This window comes from Petaurus breviceps, unplaced genomic scaffold (assembly GCF_028583685.1).
Source record: "Petaurus breviceps papuanus isolate PSGF00001 unplaced genomic scaffold, PetGlider_PUasm1.0 138, whole genome shotgun sequence".
Lineage (NCBI taxonomy): Eukaryota > Metazoa > Chordata > Mammalia > Diprotodontia > Petauridae > Petaurus > Petaurus breviceps.
In genome coordinates, this window is record NW_027185694.1 from 1,107,811 (window position 1) to 1,125,268 (window position 17,458).

Genomic DNA, 17,458 nt, shown 5'->3' on the forward strand with positions numbered 1-17,458 from the left:
TTTCTTTTTGTTTATTACTTGCACTGCCCTCAACGTTACCTGGATTTAGTCAAGATAGTGAGCACCAAAATACTGAGAGAAATTATTTCTTGGGAGTTCTGTCATGAACAGAAGTAGGAAGGAAAGCACTGGAAATTATGCAGAAAGTCTAATCCCCAAACACAATACACACACACACACACACACACACACACACATTCTATAAGCAGAGTGACAGGAAACAGCATAGGGTTATGGAATGGACTGCAAGGTCCTTGACATCACGGACTATTTCTTTTCTGTCTTTGGATACTCAGAGCCAAGTTAAGTGTCTGGCACAAAGCAGATTCTTAGTAAGTATCTACTCAATTGAACTGAACACTAGAAAGGATAATGGCATTCATTCACTTCTTTAACAGATGTTTACTGAGCACCTACTATGCACAAAATGCTATTCTAGGCATCAAGGAAGATAACATGATCAATGAAACATAGTTCTAGCTCTTAGGAAGTTTTGAGAAGACAAGACTATATACATATATATATATATATACAAACAATTATATGGGGGAGGAGTGGTTGTTAATTCTTACTCTATGAGTAAGAGATTGATAAATTGATATCTCACACCAGCAAAAATGATTAGTCATTTAAAGCCACCTTGTCATTTGTATAAGTTGTGGAATTTGTGTTGGGATCCCAGAGGCAAAATGACAATAATCTTATTTTCTAAATGTCTATATTCATCTCTTGATCCTGGAAAAATGATTACAGGTTATTTCAAATCTTAGAATAAACTAGTCTATCGATGCTTTAGAAAAAAAGAAAAAAACACAAGCAATCTCAAATGACTCCCACAAAATCCACAAATTTCTTGTCCTGATTTAACAGTAAGGCCCATAAAACCTTAAGTGACTCACCCAAGGTCACACAACTAGTGGGAGAGCCAAGGACTGGCACTTAGTCCATCTGCCTTCCAGTTCACTGGTCTTTCCACTCAACATTCTGTCTCCTGTAGCTATATCTGTATATACATGCACACAGATGCATATGTATATGCATATATCCATCTATACATGTGTACATGCTTATGTACATATATACATATACTCATGTCTACACACCTTAAATTTCAAAAAGAAGTCATAATCAGAAGTCCAAAGTTTGGTATGCAAACTAACTGGCCTCTAAAGTGGAGGTACTGGATAGTGAAGAAAGTATCTGTAATCAGTTTTCTTACTTTGCCTGAATCCTAAACCAGAAATTCTGAACCTGGAATGCCTTGGTCCAAGGTTAGATTTCAGGAGGTCCATACATTTGGATGGGAAAACAATTACCTCTTTATTTCAATATCAGTAGTTTCCTTGATTGCTCTACGTGTTTCATTCATTTAAAAACATTATTCTGAGTAGGGGGTCCCAGGCTTCACCAGACTGCCAAAGGGTCCCAGGATACAAAAAAAAAATGGGTAAAAAAGAACTCCTGCCATAATCCCTGGCAATAGTGGGCATGTGGATGTTAACAAAATCTTTACTGAAGCATGAGTTACTCACTGAAGAACTCACCATTCAATAATGCCTATGTATTTCAGTCCAGACAACATTTCATAGAATACAACAGTAAATGAAGGTTGAAGAAAAAGGCCTTTCTTTTCACTGGAGGTAAAAACTCCATTCACCAGAACCAGCCATATATGCTGAAGTTTTAAATTCATAAATTGCCTGTCTCATTTTAAGAAAATCCATTGGCAAGAATGTGCCTTTATAAACTAGATCAATTAAAGGGCAGTTATTAATTTTTTCAAAGTAGCTCTTCAGTTTACAGAAAGATTTGCCAAATCTTTCCTTAAAATATATTTTATTTTTTCAGATAAGCTTTAGGAATGTTACTCTATTTGAAAAAACATCATTTAATCTCAACACTTTAGGACCATATCTATTCCATCATACACAGAAACAATTCACCTGTAAAAACAGAATTATGGGTCAGTGCCCAAAACTGGCTATCAAAACCCACCTTCCACAAAGAAGACTGAGAGCAGTGCTTCACCTTTCACAAATCTGCTCTTATTCCAGGACAAACCATTTCTACCACCATGCCCAGAGTGCTGAATAATCCAGGAAACATGATTAACAGAGCTGAAGGTGAAGAGTTCTCTTCACATGGTCATGGGTAAGACTGGTTTCAGATTCAATTCAATTCAACAAATGTTGGTGAATGCTCCCAAAGAGACAAAGAATGAGTTCATTACTGACTGAGCATGGTAGCAATCCTGGTTGTCAGAGAACCAAAGCTTGGTATTTTTTATCCAGCATGGAAATGACAGCTGTGGCTACATGTCTACTCGAATATACATACACATGTGTAAATATGCACAATTAATGTGCATGTATATGATTAATCAATATCAAAATGTAGCTGAAACATCATTATTACCCCCCTACTAATACAGAACTTGAAATAATTCAAACAAAGCAAACAATTTTGAACAAAAAAGTAAAACTTTCAAAAAGGGTACCATAACTTGGGACTTTCATTTTTATGACACATCACATAGGACATAAAAATGTTATTTGTAAATGCCTTACCTTATTTTATCTATTAAGACAAATTATATCTTCATTCACAAAACACATAATTAATAAAGTTGCAGTACTTTTGAAAAATATTCCATGGAAAAATACTTTTTTTTCTTATTGGGTGTGCTGGTAAGTGTTTAATAACCAGCTTTCTGGGGAAAAGTATGCAGGACACATTTTTAAATTGAGTCTGCATTATCAACATTTTCTCTACCATTTTCTTCAGTCTGAACAATCAACAAAACACAACAAATCAATCCTTGATTTGTAGCATTTGCAAATTTCCAAGGTGTAAATATTCACACTGAAAATTTAATAATACCCTCCCATGAGCCAATTGTAGTGGACTCCAACATACCCCTGAGACCTATGCCTATACTCTAACCAATCCAATTCCAAATCAATGGGTGTTGACTGTATCATAAACATACACACACATACACACACACAAATTGCCTAAAAATATTCCCAGATATTAACTCTTTTATTGATATCATGGAAACCTTGTTTTTTTTTGTTAGCAATTTTTTTTTGTTTGTTTTGTTAGCAATCTGATTATCTAGATTCAAACCATAGATTATATCAACAAAATGGGGCCAACAGACTCAAAAATATACACTAAAAGGAAAAGAAGAAAAAAGCGATAGGACAAGTCCAAGAATATAAAAGAGTCTAAGAGAAGAGAACAAAAGGAATCAAAAGATACTTTAAAGAGGATTCCACCAAGTAACAGAAACCAATATACGAGAGACATCAAAAAGGAAGGGAAGTAAAGGAAACCAATAGCCTTTGTTATGTACACACTACCCATTTTGTAGTTTTTGCTAACACAGTGGACAACATCATCGATTAACAACCTGAAAACCAAAACAGTAAAGGGAGCTTTGATCAAGATTATTGGTTATTGAAAATGTATGCACGTCTATTTACGTACAATGCACCGTGAGGTTGACAGTATCTTGCGCTTCTCCTACTATGTTTTCTGCCACACAAGAGATTTGTTTTCCACTGTCATCAGATGAAATGTTAGTTATCTTTAAGGAGGCCGATGCCTTGTTCGTTTCATTCTACAAATGAATAAAGAGAACAACAACAACAAAAAAATCAATCGCTAGGAACCTCAGAGGGGAATGATTTTGTGTTTCCCCACCTTGCAAAAGCAAGATCAAAGAAAGTCACAAAAGCTTCCCTGCCTATACCTAGCTCAGGGTCATAAAGTAAGGCATAAAAGAATTACTTTCACCTTTCCAGATGTCACATTCGCAGGTGGTACAGCTAAAATGCTCCTTTATTTGCTACTTACCTTTTTCCAAGGAAAAAGACTACAAGGAGTCTGACTCACCTGGCTTATGTTGTCACCATGACCTCACTGTGGATATATAGACTTTTGCCATCTATGGGGTATACATAAAACTAAAATGCAAATTTGCTTGATCATACAATCTGCACTAGTCTTTGTTGATTAAAAACAGATGGAAAATAAATGTAAGTCAAAACTCACTTTCCATTTCTATTTATATTCTGGAAAATATTAAATGATGATCACCGGGTTTAATACTATCTCAAGTAGAAATATCATGTGTCTGAATTATTACACAGCTGAACATAAACCTTACCATATGTTTGGAAACCAGATTACCGACTTCCCAGGATACATCAGGAGTTGGATGTCCTGTTGTATTGCAAAACAATGTGATGGACTTCCCTTCCTCGACTGTGAGATTGGGCGTGATCAGATTTGCTGATGGCACAACTACAGAACAAGAAGGAAAAAGTCACATACTTAAATAGTGGAATACTATGGGGAAACAAAAGCAATAGAATAAACACTCCAACGAATTATCCAGTCCTGTGAAACTAATCACTGATATTTATGTTGAAATACAAAAGGGAGACAAGTCCAAGAGTGTTACAGATTTAATATGGACAAAAATTGTTCTGTCATAATTTTAAATTTCCCCCTTTTTATCACAAATTCGACCAACAAACACTGTTTCCCAAAACAAAGTACAGAAAATAAGTACTACAATGAAGTACTATAAGAGGTATTAAGTGAAACCTTGAATCTCCCTTATAAACAACTTTTGGACATTTCAAATTTACCACGGTAGCTCCAATACTGCTCTGCTTCTCTGTGTTCCTTTCTAAATCTCATTCTCCTCTATTTTTAAATTGATGCTTTTTTACTTCTTTCCTTCTGTTTTTTTTTTTTTAGAATCACTATCCCTATTCCCCTGCTATCCTTCTAAAACTCTCCCCCTCCAAAAAAAATAGGTCTCCCTTATAACAAGTAAGTATGGTCTCACAAAATACCACCATGTGCTGACCCCATTTGAAAATATGTCTTATTCTGCACCTAATCAGTCCATCACCTCTCTGCCAGAAAGTGAGAAGCATCATTCATCATAAGTCTACTGGATTCACAGCTGGATGTTGCTTTCCTTTTACACCGTTTTCTTTTACAGTATACTAGTCATTATATATAAATTGCTCTCTGAGTTCTGCTTATTTCATTCTACATCAATTCATAAAAATCTTCCCATGTTTCTCAGAATCTGTTCCTTCTGTCATTTCTTAAAGTGTAATGTATTTCATTACATAACATATCATAATTCAGTCAGCCATTGTCTTAGTTTCTCAATATACCTTTTGGCAACAACACTTTAAAAAGTGCTTATGAAGATCATTACAGAAAAATACACTTTGCTTATCTGTGCCTAATACTAACATTCACTCATAAAAACATGTTAATTAAATTACATGGCCCTTCCCTTCTCTTTTCTCCTGTATTTTTCCCACAACATTAAAATCCTAAGGTTTTTCAGAATAAACCTATAGGGGCTCAATTTTTTCATCTGAAAAGTGAAAGCATCTGACTACATCACTTCCAGCTTTGATATTTCATGATCCTATGATTCTAGAATAAAATATTTAATAACAGTTCTCTTCTTTTAAAAAATAACCCAGGAGAAGGTGGGGATGGGATCAGGAAGGAGTTCACTTTTTTTGATTGGTTCCTTGTCAGGGACAAAAGCTCAGGGAGGGAGGAAGTGAGGGTGTTGGACTTCCATCCAGAAGGGCTCAGTCCCTTGAAATAAGAGAGTCGGGTCCAAGCAACAGTCACAGTGGAGTGCTGGTCTTGGGAGGAAGGTGGTCTGGACAACATTTTGTTGTCGTTAGTGGCTTACACCATGGACTTGGATCCTGAGTTGGACAGCAAGGCTAGACAGCAGCTGACGAAAAAGGTGCCTTATTGTCCTAAGTCTATGGAGATGATGATTTTCCTCAACTTAAGGGACGTGAAAATAGTTATGAGGAATAAGATGAAGAAAACAGCAGAAAATTGGAAGATGACAATCCAAAGACTGAAAATTCTGAGGTTGATGACCTAAAGGAATTTTCAGAACTGGAAAAGAGATCCCCGGGAGCTGGTTGCCCTCCTTCTCTTTGAGTCAGGAATATGTCTCTTAATGATCTTAACCACCAACCACCCCCAGCCTCCTGGAAGATGCTCAAATCACCTCCAGGAAAAGATACAGAAATTATATGAGCAAAAGATAAAGAAAGAGATGAATATGAACTGCATTATCCAGAGGAAGAAGAAATTTCAAAAGCCCAGCGTCTGTGAGAAGTTTATCTACTATTGTTCGATTGATGAGCTTGGCACCCATTATCCCAAGGATATGTTTGACCCCCATGGATGGTCTAAGGACTCCTATTATGAGGCACTAGTCAAAGCACAGAAGATGTGACAGGCACCAAGAAGGGCACCATAATCAATACCATCACAGAAAGAGTTAAGTGGGATTCTGCTAACTCAGTGACAATGGTAACCCAACCTACCAACTTTACCACAATAACTACCCATGCATTCACTGAACTAAGGCTTTCCAAAAAGCTTCCCATCAATAAGGGATGGGTTTGTATCTTGCCATCCCTCATAAAACATTCTCTTTCTAATCCTAGTGAGAGAATGTGTAGCATAGTCATCCAGAAGGACCCTTGTTACCAGTTGGAGGTAATACAGACTTCTTACAGCCATGTTAATTTGGCATCCATTTCTCTATTCAAACTGCTATATCAATATTTTTAAAAAGTAACCCTTCCACATCTAAAGAGTTTCCAAATCTTGAATGAATGGAGATTACTAATACTGAATAAGCTTTTAGTTTCAATATATTTTTCAGATATATTAATCATATGCCATCTTTTCTTTTGCATTCCCATATCAGATTGTACTAAAAGAGAAAGATTTAATGTGACATATGTCTAATCCAATCCAACAAGCATTTATTAAACATCTATTATGCACAAGGCACTGGGGCTACAATGGTAAAATAGTCCCTGGCTTCAAGGGGCTTACATTTTGTTGGGTAGGCAAACAGATCATTCTATACATGATAATTTGAGGAGGAGGGAGACTACCCTAACAAACAGGGAAATCAGAAATGGATTCTCCTATGAGATGGAGGGTGAGTTGAGAAAATGTTCTGCACAGGAGATTGGCGGGCAGCAGGGGAGGTGGGAGGGGAGCTATCTGTGTAAAAGACCAGAGATGGGAGATAGAATAGCAAGTTCAAACAACAGCAAGAAAGTCAGTTTTCTTGGAACGGAGGATGCATGAAAGAGAGTAATTTTCATTTCACTTGAAAGGTACTGGAGTCAGATTATGAAGCCCATTGAGGGAGTGTGCATTTTACCTCTCAAGTAAAAGGGAGTCACTGGGGTTCTCACACAGGGAAATGACATGGTCAGGCTTGTGCTTTAGGAAGAGCATTTTGGCAACTTGAGGAGGATAGCTGGGAAGAGAAACACTGAAGGCTGGGAGTCTGATCAGGGAGTGAATAGAGCAGTCCAGGCAAGAGGCAATGAGGACCTGAGTGAACTAAGGTAGTAGCTATGTGAGTACTTTGAAGTCATATGTGAGAGATGCAATAGAGGTCCAAATAAGATTTAATAACCTATTTCTGGATATATGGGGTGAGGGAAAGAGAGAGGTCAAGGACAACATCAAGGTTGTACATCTGGGAGCCTGGAAGAATGGTGGCACCTTTAATAGGATGATAGTTAAATCCATGAGAGATGATGAGATTACTAAGAGAGAAGGAACAGAAAGAGAAAGGAGGATTCAGGGTAAAGCTTTAGGGGAATTCCATGATTGGGATTGGGGGTGGGGCAGACAGTAATCCAAGAAAAGAAAGTGGTCAGAAAAGGAGGAAAATCTGGAGATTGCAGTGTCACATAAACCCCAGAGAAGAGAATCTTTCAGAAGATCAGGAATGTCAAATACCACAAAAAGATCAAAAGGGATGAGGACAGATATCACAAAGGAGAGGCTTAATTTTAATTATTTAACATCCCCCAAACATCACCTAGAAGGAGCAAATACACAGGGATCCTTTCCTACTCCTCAACCTTCCTGCCAGTGCTCCTTTCCCTTTTGTACCTCTTGGCTGAAATCAGACTCCTCCATTCCCATGCCTATGGGAGGAAATCTAAAGTCCCTGTTCTACTCCTATCCTTTGACCCACTCTCCCTTCCTAATAATGGCAAGCCAGAAAAGGTCATTCACACTGCTTGGATTAGCAGGGATTCACCTGCCATAAGGCTTCTGGTAGTTAGAACTACCAGGTCCTTTCCATTTGTGAGGCCACATAGTCGTCTGCCTCTAAGATTCTATAAGGAGCCCTGAGTCTTGTTATCTGCCCTGCAGCTATACCCTTTGTACTTCCATTTGCCCTAAAATAAAAAAAAAACCCATATTGTATTGTCTCCCCCAATTGGAATGTGAGCATTTTGAGAGCATGGATTATCTCTCATTTTTCGGTTTGTATCTAAAGAACTTTACATGGATTTGGTATACAGTAAGCACTTAAGGAATGCTTTTTTTCATTCACACTTTTCATTTACATCATGAATAAAGTTGCATCAGTACCCATAAGGAAAATTGTTTCGGGGTAATTGTACCCCAAGTGAACAAGTTCATTTAGAAAAGAAAGCAAGCTATTTTCTACAACTAGAGAAAATGAAATAAACACTTGCTTTTTACATTTCAAACTTTGCTTTTCTTTTTTAATAGCACTATTCACTCTAGTGAGCTAGCATGAACAAATCATTCTGTGAACAGATTGAGTTTCTATAATTCAAAATTACAAAAGAATTATAGGTTATTTAAATGAAAGTTAAGTCAAAACAAATTTAGTGTATAAAAAGTTATAGCAGCCAAGTAAACTATAACTTGAACACAGAATAAAAACAAATTTGAAGTGGATTCACTCAGGCTGCCAGGTCTCAGAAATACTATGATATAACAGTTAAGGTAGGCATGATCCAGAGGCCAGAAAAAAGACCCAAGGACAATTAATTTATTGTCACTAACATTCATTTGACTTTATTGGATCCTTCATCTTCACATTATCATAAACTGAAAGCCTCCTGTAAAGTAGCTTTCTGGGAATATTTGAGAGGATGTTGGGGGTCAAGCCATCATACTCCAATACTCCAAAAGATTACATCTGAGCACTCCCTCTAAGCATACACATTCCCATTCATGCATGCTGACTCATCCTATGTGCCCTCCCACAATTCCACCACAGTTGATCCATCTTAAGTTCCAGGAGCTTTCCTTACATTCTCTTCTCATAAGATGAATGGCAGTGTGGTCAGGGAGCATCTAGGCAGCTTTGTTGACAATGAGCAATTGAATTAATTACTTGGACAAGTCATTTCACTCGTCCATCTTAGTTTCCTCAACTGGGGATAGTAATAGCACCTAGCTCCCAGCATTGGGAGGTTTGTTGTGAGGATTAAGTGAGGTAATATTTACAAGGTGCTTAGTACAGCATCTAGTACTTAGTAGGCACTTCAATAAACACCTGTTTCCTTCCTGTCCAGCAGTTATCCCTCACTCTTACTATGTGACCATCCCATCTTTATTTTTCCAGTCATTTAATTCTTCAACATCATCTTTTTTACAGCAGTTTTCCTGGATAATTCCTTAACTGTAATATGTTTTAACTTACTCACATTTATTATGCACCATAGCTTAAACAGCCTTTTACAAGACTGTGCTATAATATGACTAATTGGCAACAGTTCTAAACTAGCTAGGCTATGCCTTACAGATAATAGTTGCTTCCCATTACATAGGAAGAATTTTGCTGGATTCCTCCATTTTTCCTCCCTATAGGGAGGACAGAGGATAATTTAATACATCTTCATGGGTTCCATAAAGGTTAGCACTATCCTGGGTTCTGAGCCACAGCAGAACATATTCTGGCAGGGGGGAGGGTATTCTATCTATTGGCATATAGATTCCAAAGTAAGAAGAAATGTCTGTATCAGGCTATTGGTTTACAAAGTGAACAATTCACTTATCAGCAGAATAAGATCTATTCCTCTGAAAACGATATAGTAGTTTAGGAAAACCCAGGGAGAAAAAGGTCATAAACACAACATCCTCATTAAGGAATGCTAAAGCATGAACTTTAGTTTTGTCTTCAATCTTGAGCTTATCCTTTTAAAAGCCTTAGGCAAGATTTGTTTTTTCTTTACAGGCCAAGTCTCAAGCTTGCCATAGCAATGGTATGGCATGCCCACAATCTAGGAATTTGTTTTCTTTTTCTGTAGCTTCCTTTGGTGGGAGGAGGGGCAGGGAGAGAGGAAATGGGAAGGGGCCAGCGGAATCTTTGGGCTTGTTTGTTTTATTTTTAATCATGGCAAAATTGTACCATACTGCCCTTGCAGTTTCCAAAGGAAATTTGATGCGAGGTTGGCAAAGCCTAGATTTTTTAAATGAAAAGTCTTCTACAAATGAGTAAGCATCTGACTCATGCTAAATCTTCAACATTAATGTGCTGGCTTTAGATTCAGTAATGAAAAAAAATATGTACTTGAAATATCACTCTAAGTTTAATTAGTTCAATAAAAATGAATTGAGAGGCATTAATAAGAAAAGACAGGATGGATAATTTGCCAGGCACCACTTCCTTGCCTAATAAGATTTGAAACTGGCGCAAGTACACAATAAAACCCAAGCAATTCTTCCCAAGCTTTTGGCTCTCACCATAACATGATCCCATGGATCTCATCCATTGTACTCTATGAAATTTTACTGTACTTCTGGAGATAAGAGCGGACTACCCTCACAAATAGATACTTTGGTGTTTTCTCATGCCCTGGATTTTCCTGACACATTATACTTCTCTTTAAGACCTTATCCAACCCAACAGATATTTACTAAAAACCTACTATGTGCAAGATACTGTATTAGATACTGGGGAGGCAAAGAGAGACCGAAAGAGTCCCTACTATCCAGGAGCTCATTACATCAAAGAACTGTAACAACAATTTACGTGGCACTCAATAATCTAGAAAGAGTTTCCTCACAGCTCCCTGAACTAAGCAGGGCATGTATTACCACCCCCATTTTTATAGATAATTGAGAGTCAAAGGTTTGCCCAATGTCATGGTGCTCCTCTGTAAAAGAACTGAAATCCAGGTATTTTAACTACAAACTCAGTGCCCTTTCCATTATACTTCACCGTCCACTCCATCTCCAACAAAATATATATGCATACATAAAAATCTATGTTCAAAAATTGTAAAATGCCATTATTTATTATCCCACTATCAAGTTATTATAATAATCTTTATCTGTAAAATGAAGAGAGATGAAGTGGGTATCTAATATTTCAGCTCTCCCATTGATGAAGTATAATCAGAGATAATGGACTGCAGTAGATAGAGAACCAGCTTCAGGACCCAGAAAACTTAGGTTCCAGTTCTGCCTTTGATACATACTAGCTGTGTAACCCTGGATAAGACACTCAATCTTGGTCTCAGTTCCCTCATTTGGAAAACAATGTGATTAAAGTCCTTTCCACTTTCTTAACTGACAGCTACCATTCCTGATTACCTTTATAAGAATTAGTTTGATAGTACTTCAAGTAAAGCTTTAAGAAGTTTTGAACTAGCTCTTAAATGTAGTGAAGAGAAAATATAAAGAAAGGATTCTTTAGAGGAATTCAGATCATGCCTGTGAGAGGCAGTATGGTATAGGTAGATAGAGATTTGTCAAAGTCAAGAAGACCACCACTTAAATCATGTTTCTGATAATACACTGTCTAGGTGACTCCCTGAACAAGGCATTTAATCTATTAGTGTTCTAATCAGTGGTATCAAATTCAGTTAGAAACAGATCCCTATAGGTAGCATATTGACTTAGAAAATCACAAATGACCACTATCTATGTTGTATTGCACTTTTATCTATTTTATTACACATTTCCCAATTACATTTTCATCAGGTTAGGGCTGCACCCAGGAGTTTTGTGACCTATGACCAAGAGTCTGACATGTATCCTCTAAGACTAAGTTTCAGAAAAGATGCCAATTTTATCGGTAGGGGTAGTTTCACCACTACAGAGTTCCCTATTCTAGTAAATTAAGAGGTCTATTCACTTCTTTCTCTGTCCTGGATCCATAATAAGACAGATAGATAACTTTAGTCAACAGTACATACGCTGGCACTTTTTTACTTGGTGTCTGTTTCTGCAATAAAATTAGGCTACTGGACTAGATATCTACTTGCCTCTACTTGCCATAACAGTCATGTAGGGTGCTGTTAAGAAACACTGTAGAAGCAGTACATTGTCCTAAGCAGGGACCATTCCAGGGAGTGTTATTAGGATAACACTTAACAGGATTTTGGAGAACTGAAGGGGAAAAAAAAACTTTCCTTACCTAGGGGAAAGTAAAGACTATAGCCTGGGAATAGGAGAGTGGGCACTAAAAATGGTATGACTCTGCTAGGATAAAAATATTCAGGACATGGACGTCTGCAAGATTGAGGAGAAAAGGAATACCCAAAATTTATACTCAGCACCCAGAGGAGCTTAAAGTGTCCGATGTTGTCTAATGTCCCAGGGCTGAATGGATCAAATGAGATCACATTAGAAAAGTGCTTAGCACAGAGAGTTGACTAGCACACTGAGAGTTTAAGGGATTTGGCCAGGGTCAAAGAACCACTCTTTCTTAGAGGCATGACTTGAACCTGGGTGTGACTGGGTTCAAGGCCAGTTCTCTCTTGATTGAGGTATGCTGCATCATTATTATGTATATACTCACATGTGTTCATACTTTTTCCTCCATTCTACCCTACACTGTGGGTTAGTGATTAGTGGCTAAATTTTGCTAAAAACAAAAACAAAGGTAGAGGGGAAAAGTTCCCATTTTATATGAGGGGGTTGAGGAGAGAGGAGGTCCACAGATGTGGACCACTGCATGTATTGTCAGATTTTTTTCAATGTATTCAGTTTTGCTGATTATTCTCCTTTTCTTCCTCTTTGTATTATTTCTTTAAAAAAATTCTTTGGTATAAGGGCTGGTCTTCTGGGAGTGGGGAGGGAGGATACAGAGGGAAATTTAGACAATGAAAAAACAAAAGATATCACTTAAAATGTATTTTTTAAAGGGGAGGGCACTTCTACTTATTCTGGACATCTACATCAACCTAAGAAGGAAGCAGTTCCCAAAATGTAGTGGAATAGGGTGGGGTGCAGATTGAGGGGGTGAGGGGTAAATTAAGCAGTCTCAATAATGGGGTGATCAGACATCTATTCTGCTCAGTTTCTCAGAATGTGACCATTATTTTGTTTGAAGTGAATTGCCAAATCAGATTATAGTATCGTATTTAAACATAGGTATGTAAACATTTTACAAAGGCAAATTATCAATTATTTCAGTACAATTATAATATAAAATAATATAATTATTATAAGTTATTTTGGACAATTTTAAAAATTTTGGATTATACATCACTCTGTTCTTCTCTATCCCAATTCTTTCAATTATTTGAGAGAAAGTTTTGATTTTCTAATATCTGTAGATTTTTTTAATCAATAGGAAAGCTGAGGTCCCAATAATCCATAAAATTTTAGTCATTAATGTGGCACATTAATTCTCCCCCTAGTATTTAATATCAAGTGAGGCAGCATGGTGTGGTGGATAAAGATCTGGCCTTGAAACCAGGGAGAGCTATGTTCAAATACCTACTCTGACCCATGACACACACCTGAGTGACTCTGGACAAACTCTTTATCACTCAGTACTTTCTAGGTAACTCTCTGATTATACACCTCAAAAAGGTGCCAATTTGCCTTAGAAGAAGAGATTTCCTCATCAGGGAGTTCCCTACAGCAATGAAATCACAGGTTCAATGCCTATCTCTATTTAATACCAAGTCCAAATTACATTTATTTTTCCTCTTATTGAAACAGTAATGGGAGATTGTTCTCTTTGTGTTGGCTCCTCATTCCACATGGGGAAAATTATCAAGAGAAGTTTTGTGTATCTTGGATAATGCCTTTGCTTTTTAATTTCTTAAATAATTTATACAATGCTATCTATAATATGTCTCATCTCCTGACTCCCTAATGTTGGAGCCGATGTAAAGAACTTAAACAAATAAACATTTGGATCTTTTGCTTCATTCTCATTAAGACCAAGCATTAAAAATCCATGACCTCCTTTACCACTCTTCTGTCTTCTTGGTATCTCCTCCCATTTATTTACCTACAGGAGAGAAATCTATCACCATTGGCTCTTCCCACTGCAAGGAATTAAGGCAGAATGTGCTTGATCTATTTCAAATTGGCTGCTGAACACTTTGGCTACAGAAAGGATTGGATAAGTGTTTCCTGGACTAAGTAAAAAATATAGCAAATTGCCTTTCTGATTCTATTTATTAACTTTATATAGAGCCTTCTTAGCTTATGTGACTACTTTGATGACATAAAAAACAGCCAAGTAACTTCTGAACTGGAAAATTTAGAACATGAGTGTGCTGATAAAAACAAAAGCAGTTTATTTGGTGTGTGGTCATCAAAAGCAAAATATAGCAGTAATCAAAAGCAAAAAATAGCTCCTGAACTGTTTGCTTTGTTTAATGTGTGGACTGTGGCTTCTGCCTCACATTTCGAATGATCTGCAAAAGCCTGTGGGGGAAATAATCTTGTTTTGTTTTTTGGATTTTTTTGCCTGCTATAGACATGCTCTTTGAGTAGCAACCATAAGTGATCCTCAGCCCAAGAGTCCAAGAAAGCAACATTATTTATACTGATGAGATTTCCACACAAAGGATTCATCAAAATAATGTTTCCCATTAGTCTACTATAAATACAGAGTGCCATAGCTCCATTTCCTTGGTACCAGACAAAACAATGACATCTTTTTATGAATGTGCTCAAGAGAAAAATGCAACCTGGCATAGGGCAGTGGTTCTCAAAGTGTGGTCTGAGTATACCTGAGATCCCCAAAACCTTTTCAGAGAGCACAAAAGGTCAAAACTATTTTCACAATATTACTAATGTTTTAATTTCTAATATAGTAAATATTGATAATATAACTGATATAAACAAAAACTCTTTGGTAGAGGTCCTTAACAGTTTTGAAGAGAACAAAGGAGTACTGAGACTAAAAATATGAGACCTATTGGCATAAGGGACAGAGGAAGGACAATAATTAGGATAATCTGAGTTCGACTCCCATCCCTAATACTTATTAGCTGTGTGACCCTGAGCAAGTCACTTAAAGCATTCAGTGACCCCAGGCAAATTTCTAAGACCATAAGTTACAGGAGACTTAAAGAGTGAACTGAAGGTCCCTTCCAGCTCTAGGCCTTATGAACCTATGATGCTGATGATCTGCATTAGTGGGGCAAGTTTCCACACTGAGAGTTCCTTACAGTGATGAAAATCAGATTGAGAAAGAGATGAGGGGAAGGGAAGATAAAAAAAAGTCAGAAAGAATAAGAGAGAGCAAAGGAGGAATAGAAATGCAGGAGAGAGAGAGAGAGAGAGAGAGAGAGAGAGAGAGAGAGAGAGAGAGAGAGAGGGTGAGAGAGAGAGAGAGAGAGAGAGAGAGAGAGAGAGAGAGAGAGAGAGAGAGAGAAGGGGAGAAGGAGCAACAAATAAAGTTATCAAGTTGTATTGTCAAGCACAGTTTATGGTAAAAGTTAGACTTTAAAACTAAGTTTGAAAAATGCATGTAACCCAAGGGAAACTCTCTTGCTTATTATGCACCTGTGAATAAACTTCTGCTATCATTAATGGATGCATGTGTGCATATAGCTTGTGGAGGTTCAATCCCTAAACACTATAAAGTTTAAGGAATGTGATATAAACAATAGAGAGGCTAAATTGAATTTATAGCTGACTTTTCTCAAGAGGCTGTTTGTTGTTTAAAAAATAACTGTTGAAGCTGTACCCACCCACTGAATAGCAACTTTATAGTTACTGTGGGGCTATTATAATATAGGGTATAATTCAATTGAGTATAAAATGTATTTTTACTAAAGGTTGTTTTGATTCCAGAATAGTTACTCCATGTGGAAGATTAATGACCTTCTTAAATATATTTGTAAACTTCACTTCAGATAACATCATTTTGTACATTATATTGCCCAATGAAGCCTTCCTCTAGGTGGAAGTCCATGGGGGAATTAGGAAGGAAGGAAGGAAGGAAAGAAGGAAGGAGGGGACGAAGGGAGGGAGGAAGGAAGGGAGGAAGGAAGGAAGGAAGGAAGGAAGGAAGGAAGGGAGGGAGGGAGGGAGGAAACAAGCATTTATTAAGTGCCTATTATGTATCAGGCACTGGAGCTAAGTACTTTATAAATATCACCTCATTTGATCCTCACAACAGCCCTGGGAGAATATGATCCCCATTTTATAATTAAGGAAACCAAAGCAAACAAAAGTTAAGTGACTTGCCTAGGGTCACTCAGCTAGCAAGTATCTGAGGACAGATTTGAATTTATGTCTTCCTAAATCCAGGCCCAGCACCACCTAGCTGCCCCTCAAAAAGTATAAAGAGGCTTTATTTTTTATGTGAAGATTTCCTTCTGATACATACTTAAACGAAACCCTGAGTGAGCTATTTCACAAATACACTATCTAATAAACATCTCCATTAAACAAACTGGAAGAAACAGAGAATCATTCTGTTTCACTATGGATTTGTAATTATTTATTCTCTCATTGCAGTCTTAGGAATAAAAAATATTTTTTTTCACTCTTTAAGGAAAAAAAAGAAACCTGTTTGATTCATTGAAAATCCTGGAAACCAGTGTTCACAGCTGCCCATTATTTCAAATAACATAGAAATTTTATAGTAATGTGTTTTGTTGTTTTATGATTAATAAAGTTTTTTTTTTAAAAAGATTCATAAGTGCCTTGTGGGGAAACACACCACAACATGTTTCTCTGCAGGGATAAATTTACAGCAATTCTCTGTGAGAGACAGATACTTAAAAGTATTCTAGGTGTTTTTGACTGCTACTAATGGGAATGGCACTGTTTAAATCTCCCCTCAGTCTCTAAAGGGCATTAAAAAAAATGAAAAGAAGAGACTTGTAATAGACTCTAAAAATTCGATGATAACAAATATGGAAAGCTAGTTAGGACTTAAGGGGGGAATGGTAAATTCCTGAATAATCCTGAGGAAGGAATATGAATGTTTGATTCAGAATCCCTGATTTCTTTCAAAACTTAACTCAAGTGCCACTTTCTACATAAAGCCTTTCCTTGTCCCCTCAGCTACCAATGCCTTTACTCCCCAAACTACCTTGTAGAGGCAGCTAGGCAGCACAGTGAATAGATACTGTTTCTGGAGTCAGAAAGACTAGAATTCAAATCCAGCCTCAGGCACTTAACCTCCAGCAAGTCATTTTACTTCAGTTTGCCTCAATTTCCTCATCTGTAAAATGGGGATAATAGCAGCACCTACCTTTGTAAGGTTATTATAAGGATCAAATGAGATAATAATTGTAGAGTGCTTAACATAGTGCCTGTGCTTTTAACACAGTACTACATAAATATCAGCTATTATTATTTTGATATTCAT

The 17,458-nt window shown here is 37.1% G+C and overlaps 1 protein-coding gene and 1 pseudogene across 2 annotated transcripts in view; one reads left to right on the top strand and one right to left on the bottom strand.

The window, feature by feature from the left end:
* Window positions 1-17,458, bottom strand: part of NTRK2 (neurotrophic receptor tyrosine kinase 2) — a 428,347-nt gene that overhangs the window by 325,198 nt on the left and 85,691 nt on the right. For both annotated transcript variants that reach the window (XM_069105060.1, XM_069105064.1), the window contains exons 6-7: window positions 4,175-4,311; window positions 3,493-3,625 (exon numbers count right to left, since the gene is read on the bottom strand). In XM_069105060.1, the coding sequence (XP_068961161.1) occupies window positions 3,493-3,625; window positions 4,175-4,311 (270 nt within the window). The remainder of the gene's footprint in view (window positions 1-3,492; window positions 3,626-4,174; window positions 4,312-17,458) is intronic.
* Window positions 4,899-6,310, top strand: LOC138143164 (SAP30-binding protein pseudogene; annotated as a pseudogene).